At 46.1% G+C, this 17,472-nt stretch overlaps 1 protein-coding gene across 4 annotated transcripts in view; it reads right to left on the bottom strand.

The window, feature by feature from the left end:
- Window positions 1–17,472, bottom strand: part of LOC135506995 (lipopolysaccharide-responsive and beige-like anchor protein) — a 373,235-nt gene that overhangs the window by 214,575 nt on the left and 141,188 nt on the right. For all 4 annotated transcript variants that reach the window (XM_064926445.1, XM_064926448.1, XM_064926447.1 and 1 more), the window contains exons 35-36: window positions 3,638–3,702; window positions 1,678–1,786 (exon numbers count right to left, since the gene is read on the bottom strand). In XM_064926445.1, the coding sequence (XP_064782517.1) occupies window positions 1,678–1,786; window positions 3,638–3,702 (174 nt within the window). The remainder of the gene's footprint in view (window positions 1–1,677; window positions 1,787–3,637; window positions 3,703–17,472) is intronic.

The raw sequence follows: 17,472 nt of genomic DNA, 5'->3' as shown, positions 1-17,472 counted from the left end.
CCTCTCCACACCTCTATCGTGCCGTTGTTCACACAGCTGTCTGACACACACACACACACCCTGTGTGTGGAGTGTTAGCCTCGTCAAATAGGCTGTGTGTCATAAACACGCGGGTCTGCCTGCCCCGCACTAACGATGATTGGACGACCGGTTGAGTCAGGCCACACCTCCAGAGGAAATGATTGACAGTGTGAGGCCGGTGGGTGGAAAGGACGTGGACAGTGTGTACTGCTGTTGCCAGTCAGATAGATATGCCGACTCTACTAGGGTATGCATCCCAAATCACACCATATTCCCTCTATGGGCCCTGGTCAAAAGTAATGCACTAAATAGGGAATAGGGTGCTATTTGGGACACAAGCTGGAAGAACATGGGAGCAAACATTCAAACGAACCGAGGCAACCAACCAACCTGAGGCAAACCAACGACATGCTTTCCTTTCCACCCCCTCAACAATTTGCTTTAAACAGTCATGAGGGCTTTTTTTCATTCTGTAGGAGAGACCCTGCCTTGAACCTTAAAGAAAGCATAACATTTTACAACTAGGGTAAGGGGGCGAGTGAGGGTGGAGGGACGGGGGGTTGAGACAGTCGGCCCTTCAGACCAGCAGTTCTGTGGGCTGTCTGCAGGTTTAAGTACTGCCAGGGTCTTGAGAAAGGAGGGGGAATGAAGGGAGGGATGGAGAGGGAGGATGCTGTATTCCTGTCACTGTGGAAATACTCCCCAGCGGGACTATAACAGACAGGCTCTCAGCAGGGCAGGAACGGATTCAGAGAGATCAGGACGGAGACAGAGGAGGAGAGAGGGATGAAGGAGGAGGGTGGAGGCTGGCACTAGGCCGGGAGGTTGGCGCTAGGCCGGGAGGTTGGCGCAAGGCCGGGGGTACAGGGATAAATTAACATGGAGGCTGTTTGGCTAGGATGCCGTGCCAAACGTAAACTACAGCCGGCCACTCCAGTGTAAGATGTTATTATACGTGCTGGGGTTGTCTTTGAAAATACAACATTTGTTCTCTAGGTTGCTATGACAGGTCTGTAATGACTTGACAGACAACCGTGTGTGTGTGTGTGTGTGTGTGTGTGTGTGTGTGTGTGTGTGTGTGTGTGTGTGTGTGTGTGCGCGTGTGTGCGTGTGTGTATAGAGGACTTTATACCCCCTCGCTGGGTGTTACATTCTGAGCTGTTTTTGTTCAATATGGCCAGACAGAACATGAAAATATGAAACTATCAACCTATACTATCAACCTCAGCTTAATGGGATCTGCTTAAAGCTACACATATGCTAAAATAACTCCTGCTGCTCTCACAAAAAGACATGGAAAGGATAAATACATGAGGACTGTTTCTGTTCCAAGATACGAGGGTCAGGAAAGGGGTTGGAAGTTATTGGTTCATTTCTACGTTTTTCTCTTCAAGTCATTCTCCCCCTCAAGCTAAAATCAGGACTCCATTTTGGATTGAATGGATTTTCCTGTTTGCTGGCTACCTGCACCAGCCTGGGTAATTTCAAATTCCTAAATTAGGTCAGGAGCCATTTTGGATCAAGTATGTTCTCTTGTTTACCAGCTGCCTGGTCTATTCTCCTCAATCATTCACCCGAGCTTAAATCTGGACTCCATTTTGGATTTAATGTGCTAGTTTCATGTTAGCCAGTTTCCTGGCCCAGACTGTATTTTACCTCAAACTCAGCGTGTTTGTGGATGTCCTCGGCTCTCTGACGGCTCAGGATGAACTCAGCCTCATTGGCCACCCGCACCAGGTGGTCCTTCATGGTGTGGCTTAGTAGCCTGAGAGAGAGGAAGGACAGAGGAAGACATTTCATGCCATCAACAGAACTGGATCAATTTGTAATCAGTGGAATAAAATGATTACTGATTTGAATAATTGAATTATGTTTGGATTAAGATGTAATAAAATTGGTGGAAGACATACAAAAAAATATAAATATTTAGCAAGTGGTCAAACAAAGTTAATTAATTGACTAATAGGTGATAGGTTGAAAGCTGTTCAATCAGGTTTTCATACACCATACACACTGCACAAACAAGCTCTCACAATGTGCTACAATATGAGTGCTGTAGTCCCTGAACATGGAAGAACTCCCCTTTAATGACCGTATAACATCCATAAAATGGAAGGCCTCCCCTTTAATAACCCTATAACATCCATAAAATGGAAGGCCTCCCCTTTAATAACCCTATAACATACATAAAAAGAGGAAAATTAAGCATGCAAAATTAGCAGGAAATGTGATTAGGACAAGACACACACACACACACAACCACATGAAATCCCTTTAACTCTGACCTAACATGTGCTAATTGATTTGTTAATGATATGCATCTGACACAGGGGGAACCTTTGCTCCTGTTGCTACATATGTAGCCAATCCACCCCCTTCCTCTTATCTAAGCTAATAAAACATTCATGTGTGTGTGTGTGTGTGTGTGTGTGTGTGTGTGTGTGTGTGTGTACAGGGGCCAGAGAGGCCACTCACTGGCCCCAGAGGTCAGGCCTGTGCAAAGTGGAACAATAACAGGCTAGGGGCCGGGCTTGGGGCTTGTAACCCAAGCCTGCTGTTTCAGAGCAGGGCAACGGGGGAGCAGAGGTGCCTGGGTCTCTGTAGCCTCTCCAACCCCTGGCCCCTGGCCCAGCCATCAATAACCTCAACACTCTCTTTATGACGCCTTACTCTACACTCTTTCACACACAGGCAGGCATACACACACAGATAAAACCATGTACAGACACACACGAGCATACATACACACACAAATATAGTACGTGCGCACACTTGGACAGACACATACTTCTTACACCCAAACCTCCCTCTCTCTCGCTCTCTCACACACACACCTCTAAACAGGGAGTTAATCGGTATAGTGTTACAGCCCCCCATTGCAAATCAACAGGCTTTCACTGAGACCCAGTTATAGATTACAAAGCAGCCCCTCTGGAGTGGATTACAACCTCCTCATCCTCTAATCCTTCCACTTTTCTTCCTCCTCTATCCTACTCCTTCCCTCCTCCTGCTTCTCTTCCACCTCTTCTTCCTCTCCTCTCTCTTCGATTCTCTCCTCCTCCTTTGCCTCCTCCTCCTCTTACTACTCGTGTGTGTGAGCTTGTATGTGTGTGTGTTTGAGGAAGTCCATCAGTGGATGCATTGACATTATCCTAGATTAGCGTTCGGTAATTCTCCAGCCCGGGGGATCGTTAATGTAAATCCAGGACCTCTAACTCCAAATTGATGGTAGTTGTTTGGTCCCAGGAGTGATTTGGGAATGCTGATCCTGGATAGTACGGACAGCAGAAGGGACATGGAGAGGGACAAGGAAGATGGGAGATTCCCCAAGCGTCATGAGGAGTCAGGGATTGCAGTCACCCCTGTCACCCGTCCTCCGGGACAGGCAGGTATTGACAGAGCCTTGAACTCTATACGGCTCCCCTCAGTTCCACAGATCCTCTTTACTCCAGTATGGATTTCTCTCTTCAATAGAGGCCCTAATGGTGACCGTGAGGGCCGGGAGCCTTGAGGGCCAGGGGCCGCGCTATGGATCGGCCAGAGTGGGACATAATGAAGTGGTGATGGTCGGACAGGGTCGGACGGTGTGTGTCCGCGTGCGTGTCAGAAAACGTACCTGCCCTCGTTGACCAGCTCGATGAAGGCCAAGCCTGCGTTCTTCTGGATAGAGTTCTGCCACTCCTGAAACACAAACACTGGGACATTAGCAACAACACAGAAACCACATACTGGGACATTAGCAACAACACAGAAACCACATACTGGGGACATTAGTAACAACACAGAAACCACATACTGGGGACATTAGTAACAACACAGAAACCACATACTGAGACATTAGTAACAACACACAAACCACATCCTGGGGACATTAGCAACAACACAGAAACCACATACTGGGGACATTAGTAACAACACACAAACCACATCCTGGGGACATTAGCAACAACACACAAACCACATCCTGGGGACATTAGCAACAACACAGAAACCACATACTGGGGACATTAGTAACAACACACAAACCACATACTGGGGACATTAGTAACAACACAGAAACCACATTCTGAGACATTAGCAACAACACAGAAACCACATCCTGAGACATTAGTAACAACACACAAACCACATCCTGGGGACATTAGCAACAACACAGAAACCACATACTGGGGACATTAGTAACAACACAGAAACCACATACTGAGACATTAGCAACAACACACAAACCACATCCTCGGGACATTAGCAACAACACAGAGACCACATCCTGGGACATTAGTAACAACACAGAAACCACATCCTGAGACATTAGCAACAACACAGAGACCACATCCTGGGACATTAGCAACAACACAGAGACCACATCCTGGGACATTAGCAACAACACACAAACCACATCCTGGGGACATTAGCAACAACACAGAAACCACATTCTGAGACATTAGCAACAACACAGAGACCACATCCTGGGACATTAGTAACAACACAGAAACCAAATCCTGGGACATTAGCAACAACACAGAAAGCACATCCTGGGACATTAGCAACAACACAGAAAGCACATCCTGGGACATTAGCAACAACACAGAAAGCACATCCTGTTACTCTATGCACATGACTTTACACATAAGTCAGTGTGGATGGACAGATGGGTAAATGAAGGAACAGTGAGGAAGAGAGAGAAATAAAGATTCATTTTGGCCCTTCCGCCCTCAGCACCAATTATGTCTGTATAATATTATGTTGAGTGAGCCTGAACAAGGAGCAGTCAGCTGGTATACATAGCAGCCCTATAGAAGAGCTGCTGTTTCTGGCAGTCAGCTCGCTGGAGGAGAGGAATGAGAAGGGAGGGAAGTGAAGGCATTTATCATGATATAACTCACACATTTCCTCCCTTTGAGCAGTGTTATGGTCAAAGGTGTCAGTCTAAACAATTCAATAAACCGCAGCTGAAACGCCAAGGCGGCCTTGAGTGAGTTTAAATCGGCAATTTGGTCAGGAAAGGGAACTTGACGGTCGCCGTCTTTCATGTTCGGTTCAATCTTTCAACACCTTCTCAACGCAACCGTCAAAAGAATAATAAAACAACAAGGAGCTGGGCATGTGGGTCAGACGTTTAGCTCTCGCTCTCTCCTTCCCCTTTCTTGGTGATACGGATAGAAAACATTCAACCTCACGTTAAATAGCTAATACCCTGATAAAACCACCTACAACTTCAACATGCCACTTTGTCAGGAAATGTCTGTATGGTGGGTCAGTAATGGGGTCTTTGTTTAATAATTCATGTCTAATCACTAGTTATTTCCTGTGACAGTAAACAAACCCTGACCCCCAAAATCTTCCTTTACACACACACAGTGATATACTGTATATCTAACACTATTTGACTGGTAGTGAAAACAGAGAACAGATACATTGTAACCAAAACAAACAAGGTCCAACTGTGTTAACAAGTTGAGGGAGGGCTACGGTGTGTGTGTGTGTGTGTGTGTGTGTGTGTGTGTGTGTGTGTGTGTGTGTGTGTGTGTGTGTGTGTGTGTGTGTGTGTGTGTGAGTGACAGGACAGTGGTCAGTGTATTTAACTGTGCTGTCATCATCTCTTCAACTGATCGAGGGAGCTGGAAGCTGGGTGTTTGTGTGTGTAGACGTTATTGGTAAACATACAGAGGCCTGGGGGCTGAAGATAGATGACAGACAGAGCTAGAGGAGAGCTCATTTGCTTCTTATACCAAATCAGACGTGTGTGTGTGTGTGTGTGTGTGTGTGTGTACGACACATAAGTATGTGTGTGTTTGTACGTGCACACATGATGATTTCCAACAGCACCATAGGTTTTCCACTTTGATAACCTGACAAGTGAAAAGGCATCAGAACCAATCACACCCAGGCAGAACAGAAACCATTCTGTCCCAATGCCTGTACATCCTCAACCAGCCTGTAACCAACTGTAGATTAGTGGGATAACAGACTTGGGTAATTTAACCAGAATGCAGCAGTGTTTTGTGTCCCGTCAGGCCATATTGGCGTTGACTACACAGTCATAATAAAGTGTGCACAGAGGGAATAGGCCAGTGTGTCTGTGAGGGGAGTAGAAACAGTGAGTTTGACAGTGAGCCCCGTTTCGGGCACCAAATGGGGAGGGATAATCTAGACTTATCCAATAAGAGCCACTCATTTTCATTTTCTGTTGAAAAACATTTTTAAACGTTTTCCGTTGCCTGCCCTAAAGAACATGACCCAGACCAATGGGCCAAAGGCTGAATGACGATAGCCATGAGCCTCGGCAGACCTGCCCTGCAAGCAGTGGGGGACACGCAATGCTACTCTATGTTATGCTATGCAGCGCTGCGCCACGCCGTCCTACCGGGCCTGAAATAAACACCACAGGAAGTGGAGACATAAACAGGTCTGGCTCTGCTCTCAGGAACAACAAGGAAGAAGGAGAAAGGGGACGTTGTCTCCTGAGAGCGGGGAGTTTCCTTACTGCTGCCCTCTGGATACTATTGAACTGTTCTAGTGACTGAAGGGATCTTGTTTGATATATTCCAAAACAGAGCTCATCATGGACACAGCTTCTTTTGATGTAAGTTGGTAGTCTCCTGATGTCAGGTCAGAGGTTAGAGGTCACAAATGGTGTGAAAATGAAATCTATTTATAGTACAATGGCATGGAGCAGAAGTTTGAAGTATTTTCTTCAATCACTTGTGATTAACCATCCCACTTCACATTACCACAGATCCCCACGAGGCATTCTGAACAGGCACGCCAGGGCCATATAAACAAGACTAATGTCCCCGTTATGAGACAGAAAATGACATTATTGTTGAATTAAAAAAGGTTATGACCCTAATCAGAGGGGTCACACACACCTCATGGTGACAAACGGGAGGCTATCTATCAGACAGCTCTGTGATGGGGTATGGATTTCTTTGGCTGCCCTGGTCAGTGCGGTCAGGCTTTTATGGCTGTGATAAGGGCCATTCCATAACCCCATCCTTACCCTGATGAGAGGATACAAGCAGCCATTTGTGACCTCTAACCTCTGACCTGACATCAGGAGACTACTCCACCACCGCAAGTTGTTCTACCCCTGGTCCTGTCTCATCGGTACGACCACCAGTCAATGTGATCCTGATGTTGGACCATAACCCAGCGTGTGTGTTTCCCCAATGTCAGGATCAAAAGCAAAGCTCCATTCAAACCAAATGCCATTCTCAATCAGAAGTCAATAAGCCAGTTTCTATGTTTGGTTTATGTCTGATGACTCCATGGCAATGAGTTACCACACACACAGATGCACTTCCTCACTACCACTGATTATCCATAATGAAGGTTTAAATTCCACTAGTGACAAAACACAGACTTCCCCACAAACTCCTCTCTGAAACGTCAAACCTGGTCACAACACCACACACACCCTGTTACCCCCCCCCCCCAAAAAAACTGGGTTCTCCCCACTAAAAATAAACAAGTCGCTTGTGTGTTTCAGTCCCATCAGTCATAATCACAAGTATTTGTTAGTTTGGTAAAGGGGCTGGGGAATATGACTCTACAGGAGACAAAGAGAGCACGAATCGTCGTAAGAGCTAAGTGTGTACTGTGTGTTTCCTTTCAGCTTTGGAACGAGAACAAAAATAAGTCCAGTGGAGTTGTGTCCTAAATGGAACACTATTCCCTATTTAGTGCACTACTTGATACTTTTTACCGGGGACAATGGTGCACAATTTAGGGAATAGGCTGCTATTTGGGACGCGGGGTAGTCTCGTTGTTACAGCTACGCCTTAGAAAAATGTACAAATACAAACAAAACATTACTACTGTGTCTCTTTGGCCAGTGGAGGAAACTGAATTACGTGGCGACGTACAGTCACGACGAGAACTGCTAGACATAACATGCCGTGCTCTCCTGTTAAGGGCTGACGGAGGAACAGAACTCATTCATTGGTGTCCATCGGTTTCACATTTAAGAATGAAAGACAGAATAAGAAGCCGTGTCAGTAAAGCCACAGAAGCTTGCATTTATAGTAGATGATACTAGTAGATATGAAGTGAAGTTGGTGGTTAAACCTTTTAACCACGTGGAGACAAGACGGTGACACAGAAGCCTTTCAGAATAATGAAACAAATGTTTGTGAAATGACAGAACATTCTCATTTGTATCCAAATGTCTCTGACTTGCAAACTTAAAAACATTAAGCTTTGTCTACGATGAGAGATCAAAGACATTGTGCAAACAACATGCATTCATTTCAGAGTCAACAGTTGAATGCTCATTCCACCTAGAACCGGTTGCTGAAGGATAAGGAAGTTGACTCGTTCATTTCCTAACCTGGTCGCCGTATCAAAAGGACTTGTGACAGCGAGTGTCGACAAAGTCTAATTGCGGATGGGACTTCCTCAACACTCAACAACCCCACATGCCAGTTCTCAGATGTCATCTGTGTTTAAGGAAAACATCTCTCAAAAAATGGCTTGTGTTTGTGTGATCACATTCACACCTAAAAAATACTAATATTCATCGTGCAGAAAAGCCTAGATGAAATAACGATCTGGGTTGAGGAGTGATTAGTATTTAAGGGGATTGAGAATAGTGGAAATGACTAATAAGGGGTCACATGGGTCATTTCTAGGATAAAAAATACAAGCAAAACACACGTTTGAACTCACCCCAAAACATTATCAATGCTAAACGATGTTCTCACCATCCAACAGTAAACCTGCACTAATCCAGTGTAATAGCTGATAATATGGTTCATTGTCAGAGCTCCAGTGATCCGAACTTCCAGAGTTAACCTGTTTAACAGATGGACACCTCTCCTCAAGTCAATGGGCAGATCAGCAGACATTGACTTTCTTCCCTGGAGCACTTTGCTTCTCCCGACCCCTGACCTTTAACCTCTAGGCTGAAAATAGAGAAGGCAGGACAAGGGGGTGTAACCCCGGAGCACGGCATCACTACGGCTACAAGAGCAATACTCTCTGACCTGAGAGCTAGAGGACTACGACTCTTAATGACCCGAAGGTGAAAACAACCTGGAGATGTCTGTCCGTGGTTGACTTTCTCACTTAGTCTTCTGTTTGTGATCAAGGCAGAAATGAAAAGTTATTTTCAGATGGTGTATCTGCCTTGGATTACAAAGTGGGTTCTAAAATCAGATGGTACATACATAACAAAGTAGGGTGGTTACGAGCATAGTTGTACAGATGGCTTTGTATTGATTTATTCTATGCTGTATGGTGTTGTATGGGGCTGTTTTGAACTGTAGGGATGACTGTTGTTTTCTTGTGTTTTGTGTGTATTCCATTGGGGGCCATGTTAGAAACAAGTTAATTTAATTTGGGGTTGTATCCAGTGTATCGTTTTTTCCAATAAAATTAAAATCAACCAATCAACCAATCAATCAATCAATGACAAGACCAAACAAGTATTCACAGATGTCCACTGGTTGCATTTCTACCCCTTTCTGCTGACTTTTTAATGGATCAAGAGCGTAGTCATGTAGTATGAGTTGTTTAGGGACCAGGGGACGTGGGGGAAGGTGAAAGACGGAGGAGGAATGCTCTGAAACTCCGGGGCCGAATGCTTTCCCCATCACTCTTCACAGCCGGAGCAAACACCCTGCTGCGTACTCAAACACACACACAAGGTTCAAGATCAGTGCAATCAGAGTGTTATTTTTCCTCCCTCTCTCCTCCCCCTCACCAGCCCCCCAACCATGGGCCATGGGGAGCAGCACACCAGTGTCCCCCTCTAGTCTGGTCAGAGAGGGGTAATATCAGGCTTAGACAGTGTTTGAAAGGTACTCTCCTGTCTGGTCAGAGAGGGGTAATATCAGGCTTAGACAGTGTTTGAAAGGTACTCTCCTGGCTCTCAGGCTAGACAGTGTTTGAAAGGTACTCTCCTGTCTGGCTCAGAGAGGGGTAATATCAGGCTTAGACAGTGTTTGAAAGGTACTCTCCTGGCTCAGAGGGGAGGCTTAGACAGTGTAATATCAGGCTTAGACAGTGTTTGAAAGGTACTCTCCAGTGTTTGTACTCTCTGGCTCAGAGAGGGGTAATATCAGGCTTAGACAGTGTTTGAAAGGTACTCTCCTCAGAGAGAGGGTAATATCACTTAGACTCTTTGAAAGTACTCTCCTGGCTCAGAGGAGGGGTAATATCAGGCTTAGACAGTGTTTGAAAGGTACTCTCCTGTCTGGTCAGAGAGGGGTAATATCAGGCTTAGACAGTGTTTGAAAGGTACTCTGGCTCTCAGGCTTCAGAGGAGAGGGGTAATATCAGGCTTAGACAGTGTTTGAAAGGTACTCTCCTGGCTCAGAGGAGAGGAGTAATATCAGGCTTAGACAGTGTTTGAAAGGTACTCTCCTGGCTCAGAGGAGAGGGGTAATATCAGGCTTAGACAGTGTTTGAAAGGTACTCTCCTGTCTGGTCAGAGAGGGGTAATATCAGGCTTAGACAGTGTTTGAAAGGTACTCTCCTGGCTCAGAGGAGAGGGTAATATAGACAGTGTTTGAAAGGGCTTAGACAGTGAAAGGTTTCAGAGGAAGGTAATATCACTTAGACAGTCTTTGAAAGGTCTGGTCAGAGAGGGGTAATATCAGGCTTAGACAGTCTTTGAAAGGTACTCTCCTGTCTGGTCAGAGAGGGGTAATATCAGGCTTAGACAGTGTTTGAAAGGTACTCTCCTGGCTCAGAGGAGAGGGGTAATATCAGGCTTAGACAGTGTTTGAAAGGTACTCTCCTGGCTCAGAGGAGAGGGGTAATATCAGGCTTAGACAGTCTTTGAAAGGTACTCTCCTGGCTCAGAGGAGAGGGGTAATATCAGGCTTAGACAGTCTTTGAAAGGTACTCTCCTGGCTCAGAGGAGAGGGGTAATATCAGGCTTAGACAGTGTTTGAAAGGTACTCTCCTGGCTCAGAGGAGAGGGGTAATATCAGGCTTAGACAGTGTTTGAAAGGTACTCTCCTGTCTGGTCAGAGAGGGGTAATATCAGGCTTAGACAGTGTTTGAAAGGTACTCTCCTGGCTCAGAGGAGAGGGGTAATATCAGGCTTAGACAGTCTTTGAAAGGTACTCTCCTGTCTGGTCAGAGAGGGGTAATATCAGGCTTAGACAGTGTTTGAAAGGTACTCTCCTGTCTGGTCAGAGAGGGGTAATATCAGGCTTAGACAGTGTTTGAAAGGTACTCTCCTGTCTGGTCAGAGAGGGGTAATATGGACAGTCTTTGAAAGTACTCTCCTGTCTGGGAGAGGGGTAATATCAGGCTTAGACAGTGTTTGAAAGGTACTCTCCCTCTGGTCAGAGAGGGGTAATATCAGGCTTAGACAGTGTTTGAAAGTACTCTCCTGGTCTGGGAGAGGGGTAATATCAGGCTTAGACAGTGTTTGAAAGGTACTCTCCTGGCTCAGAGGAGGGGTAATATAGGCTTCAGTACTCTCCTGTCTTAGACAGTCAGTGTTTGAAAGGTACTCTCCTGGCTCTTAGACAGTGTTTGAGAGGGGTAATATCAGGTACTCTCCTTAGACAGTCTTTGAAAGGTACTCTCCTGTCTGGTCAGAGAGGGGTAATATCAGGCTTAGACAGTCTTTGAAAGGTACTCTCCTGGCTCAGAGGAGAGGGGTAATATCAGGCTTAGACAGTGTTTGAAAGGTACTCTCCTGTCTGGTCAGAGAGGGGTAATATCACTTAGACAGTCTTTGAAAGGTACTCTCCTGGCTCAGAGGAGAGGGGTAATATCAGGCTTAGACAGTGTTTGAAAGGTACTCTCCTGTCTGGTCAGAGAGGGGTAATATCAGGCTTAGACAGTGTTTGAAAGGTACTCTCCTGTCTGGTCAGAGAGGGGTAATATCAGGCTTAGACAGTGTTTGAAAGGTACTCTCCTGGCTCAGAGGAGAGGGGTAATATCAGGCTTAGACAGTGTTTGAAAGGTACTCTCCTGGCTCAGAGGAGAGGGGTAATATCAGGCTTAGACAGTCAGAGGAGAGGGGTAATATTTGAAAGGTACTCTCCTGTCTGGTCAGAGAGGGGTAATATCAGGCTTAGACAGTGTTTGAAAGGTACTCTCCTGGCTCAGAGGAGAGGGGTAATATCAGGCTTAGACAGTGTTTGAAAGGTACTCTCCTGTCTGGTCAGAGAGGGGTAATATCACTTAGACAGTCTTTGAAAGGTACTCTCCTGTCTGGGAGGGGTAATATCACTTAGACAGTCTTTGAAAGGTACTCTCCTGTCTGGTCAGGAGAGGGGTAATATCAGGCTTAGACAGTGTTTGAAATACTCTCCTGTCTGGTCAGAGGGGTAATATCAGGCTTAGACAGTCTTTGAAAGGTACTCTCCTGTCTGGGAGGGGTAATATCACTTAGACAGTCTTTGAAAGGTACTCTCCTGTCTGGTCAGAGAGGGGTAATATCAGGCTTAGACAGTGTTTGAAAGGTACTCTCCTGGCTCAGAGGAGAGGGGTAATATCAGGCTTAGACAGTGTTTGAAAGGTACTCTCCTGTCTGGTCAGAGAGGGGTAATATCAGGCTTAGACAGTCTTTGAAAGGTACTCTCCTGGCTGGTCAGGAGAGGGGTAATATCACTTAGACAGTCTTTGAAAGGTACTCTCCTGGCTGGGTACTCTCCTGTCTGGAGAGGGTAATATCACTTAGACAGTCTTTGAAAGGTACTCTCCTATCTAGACAGTCTTTGAAAGGAGAGGGGTAATATCACTTAGACAGTCTTTGAAAGGTACTCTCCTGTCTGGTCAGAGAGGGGGGTAATATCACTTAGACAGTCTTTGAAAGGTACTCTCCTGTCTGGTCAGAGAGGGGTAATATCTTAGACAGTCTTTGAAAGGTACTCTCCTGTCTGGTCAGAGAGGGGTAATATCACTTAGACAGTCTGAAAGGTACTCTCCTGTCTGGTCAGAGAGGGTAATATATCACTTGACAAAGGTACTCTCCTGTCTGGTCAGAGAGGGGTAATATCACTTAGACAGTCTTTGAAAGGTACTCTCCTGTCTGGTCAGAGAGGGGGGGTAATATCATATTAGACAGTCTTTGAAAGGTACTCTCCTGTCTGGTCAGAGAGGGGTAATATCACTTAGACAGTCTTTGAAAGGTACTCTCCTGTCTGGTCAGAGAGGGGTAATATCCTGTCTGGTCCTGTCTGAGAGGGGTAATATCACTTAGACAGTCTTTGAAAGGTACTCTCCTGTCTGGTCAGAGAGGGGAGGGGTAGATAGTCAAGGTACTCTCCTTAGACAGTCTTTGAAAGGTACTGTCTCCTATCACTTAGACAGTCAGAGAGGGGTAATATCACTTAGACAGTGTTTGAAAGGTACTCTGTCTGGTCTGGTCAGACAGGGGTAATATCTCCTGGCTTAGACAGTGTTTGAAAGGTACTCTCCTGTCTGGTCAGAGAGGGGTAATATCACTTAGACAGTCTTTGAAAGGTACTCTCCTGGCTGGTCAGGAGAGGGGTAATATCACTTAGACAGTCTTTGAAAGGTACTCCTGTCTGGTCAGAGAGGGTAATATCTTAGACAGTCTTTGCTCAGAGGAGAGGGGTAGACAGTCTTTACTCTCCTGTCTGGGAGGGTAATATTAGACAGTCTTTGAAAGGAAAGTAATATCACTCTCCTGTCTCAGGAGGGGTAATATCACTTAGACAGTCTTTGAAAGGTACTCTCCTGGGGTAATATCAGGTACTCTTAGACAGTCTTTGTACTCTCCTGTCTGGTCAAAGGGTTATATCACTTAGACAGTCTTTACTCTCCTGTCTGGTCAGAGGGGTTATATCACTTAGACAGTCTTTGAAAGGTACTCTCCTGTCTGGTCACTTAGACAGTCTTTGAAAGGTACTCTCCTGTCTGGTCAGGAGGGGTAATATCACTTAGACAGTCTTTGAAAGGTACTCTCCTGTCTGGGAGGGGTAATATCACTTAGACAGTGTTTGAAAGGTACTCTCCTGGCTGGGAGGAGAATATCACTTAGACAGTCTTTAATATCACTTAGACAGTCTTTGAAAGGTACTCTCCTGTCTGGTCAGAGGGATATCACTTAGACAGTCTTTGAAAGGTACTCTCCTGTCTGGTCAGAGAGGGGTTATATCACTTAGACAGTCTTTGAAAGGTACTCTCCTGTCTGGTCAGAGAGGGGTTATATCACTTAGACAGTCTTTGAAAGGTACTCTCCTGTCTGGTCAGAGAGGGGTTATATCACTTAGACAGTCTTTGAAAGGTACTCTCCTCTGGGAGGGGTAATATCACTTGGGTTTGAAAGGTACTCTCCTGTCTGGGAGGGGTAATATCACTTAGACAGTCTTTGAAAGGTACTCTCCTGTCTGGGAGGGGTAATATCACTTAGACAGTCTTTGAAAGGTACTCTCCTGGCTGGGAGGAGTGAAAACAGTAACACCAACCGGCACTTCATTCTTGCGGCACCCTGCTGATGTGAGCTATGCAGCTAGAGGGGGACCCTTCCTGACAGGAAGAGGGGCCTAGTGGCCAGGGGGACCTCCTAAAATTGAGCGGATTTTAATTTGGCACCAGGCTTTTTTACTGTGAGTCTGCTCAGGCTCGGGGGGGGGGGTGGGGGGGGGGGTGCTAAACGGCGAGCGTAAATTGGGATTATTTATACGTGAACATAATCCTGTTTCAAATAAAGATGTTTTTTTACCTGACATGCAGAGTGGAGACTGACAGGCACTATTAATATAGTGTAACCTTACCCTCCAGGTTGGGAATGTACTTGTCTCGGTCTCATATCAGTGTCTGTGCTTGTCAGCTTGTGTACATGGGGAAATATAGTACTATGGTTCGCCCTTTGAGAAAAGTGTGGAGTGAAAATGATTTCCTTCTTTGGAGAAACAAAATTGTACTGCCTCAGACAGAATTTACATTCGAGTCATTTAGCAGACACTCTTATCCAGAGGAATTTACAGGAGCAATTAGGATTAAGAGCCTTGCTCATGGGCACATCAGCAGATCTTTCACCTGGTCGGCTCTGGGATTTAAACCAACAACCTTTCGGTTACTGGCCCAACGCTCTTAACCGCTCGCCTACCTGCCGCTCAAGCAGTGACCTCGACGCCGACACAGTCTTGCACAAAAGCCGAAAAATAACTTAATTTGTACATGAGTAGAGTAGTACATATGCCATCATGTTACCAATAATTGTACACTCCTGCCCACCCTCCTTCCCCACCACCACCTTCTCTCAATGTACACCACTGTAGTTGACTCCCCCACCTCTCTATGTACAGGATGGTGGTTGACTTCTCCCATCACACCTCTCTATGTACAGGATGGCATTTGACTCCTCTCTATGTACAGGATGGTAGTTGACTCCTCTCTATGTACAGGATGGTAGTTGACTCCTCTCTATGTACAGGATGGTAGTTGACTCCTCCCTCCACACCTCTCTATGTACAGGATGGTAGTTGACTCCTCCCTCCACACCTCTCTATGTACAGGATGGTAGTTGACTCCTCCCTCCATACCTCTCTATGTACAGGATGGTAGTTGACTCCTCCCTCTACACCTTTCTATGTACAGGATGGTAGTTGATGTTTCCACCACCTCTCTATGTACAGGATGGTAGTTGACTCCTCCACCTCCATGTAAAGGATGGTAGTTGACTCCTCTCTCCACACCTCTCTATGTACAGGATGGTAGTTGACTCCTCTCTCCACACCTCTCTATGTACAGCAGGGTAGTTGACTCCTCTCTCCACACCTCTCTATGTACAGGATGGTAGTTGACTCCTCCCTCTACCACCTCTCTATTTACAGGATGGTAGTTGACTCCTCCACCTCTATGTACAGGATGGTAGTTGACTTCTCTCTATGTACAGCAGGGTAGTTGACTCCTCTCTCCACACCTCTCTATGTACAGGATGGTAGTTGACTCCTCCCTCCACCACCTCTCTATGTACAGGATGGTAGTTGACTTCTCTCTATGTACAGCAGGGTAGTTGACTCCTCTCTCCACACCTCTCTATGTACAGGATGGTAGTTGACTCCTCCCTCCACCACCTCTCTATGTACAGGATGGTAGTTGACTTCTCTCTATGTACAGGATGGTAGTTGACTTCTCTCTATGTACAGGATGGTAGTTGACTCCTCCCTCCACCACCTCTCTATGTACAGGATGGTAGTTGACTTCTCTCTATGTACAGGATGGTAGTTGACTCCTCCCTCCACACCTCTATGTACAGGATGGTAGTTGACTCCTTCCTCCACACCTCTCTATGTACAGGATAGTAGTTGACTCCTCCCTCCACACCTCTCTGTACAGGATGGTAGTTGACTCCTCCACCTCTCTATGTACAGGTTGGTAGTTGACTCCTCCATCCAAACCTCCCTGTACAGGATGGTAGTTGATTCCTCCCTCCACCACCTCTCTATGTACAGGATGGTAGTTGACTCCTCCACCTCTATGTACAGGATGATAGTTGACTCCTCCCTCCACACCTTTCTATGTACAGGATGATAGTTGACTCCTCCCTCCACACCTTTCTATGTACAGGATGATAGTTGACTCCTCCCTCCACACCTTTCTATGTACAGGATGGTAGTTGACTCCTCTCTATGTAAAGGATGGTAGTTGACTCCTCCCTCCACACCTTTCTATGTACAGGATGGTAGTTGACTCCTCTCTATGTACAGGATGGTAGTTGACTCCTCTCTCCACACCTCTCTATGTACAGGATGGTAGTTGACTCCTCCATCCACACCTCTCTATGTACAGGTTGGTAGTTGACTCCTCCATCCACACCTCTCTATGTACAGGATAGTAGTTGACTCCTTCCTCCACACCTCTCTATGTACAGGTTGGTAGTTGACTCCTCCATCCACACCTCTCTATGTACAGGATAGTAGTTGACTCCTCCCTCCACACCTCTCTATGTACAGGATGGTAGTTGACTCCTCCCTCCACACCTCTCTATGTATAGGATAGTAGTTGACTCCTCCCTCCAAACCTCCCTGTACAGGATGGTAGTTGATTCCTCCCTCCACCACCTCTCTATGCAAAGGTTGGTAGTTGACTTCTCTCTATGTACAGCAGGGTAGTTGACTCCTTCCTCCACACCTCTCTATGTACAGGATGGTAGTTGACTCCTCCCTCCACACCTCTCTGTACAGGATGGTAGTTGACTCCTCCACCTCTCTATGTACAGGTTGGTAGTTGACTCCTCCATCCAAACCTCTCTGTACAGGATGGTAGTTGATTCCTCCCTCCACCACCTCTCTATGTACAGGATGGTAGTTGACTTCTCTCTATGTACAGCAGGGTAGTTGACTCCTTCCTCCACACCTTTCTATGTACAGGATGGTAGTTGACTCCTCCCTCCACACCTCTCTGTACAGGATGGTAGTTGACTCCTCCACCTCTCTATGTACAGGTTGGTAGTTGACTCCTCCATCCAAACCTCTCTGTACAGGATGGTAGTTGATTCCTCCCTCCACCACC

The sequence above is a fragment of the Oncorhynchus masou genome, chromosome 20, assembly GCF_036934945.1.
Source record: "Oncorhynchus masou masou isolate Uvic2021 chromosome 20, UVic_Omas_1.1, whole genome shotgun sequence".
NCBI classification, from domain to species: Eukaryota; Metazoa; Chordata; class Actinopteri; order Salmoniformes; family Salmonidae; genus Oncorhynchus; species Oncorhynchus masou.
This window is presented reverse-complemented; position numbering and strand designations above follow the sequence as displayed.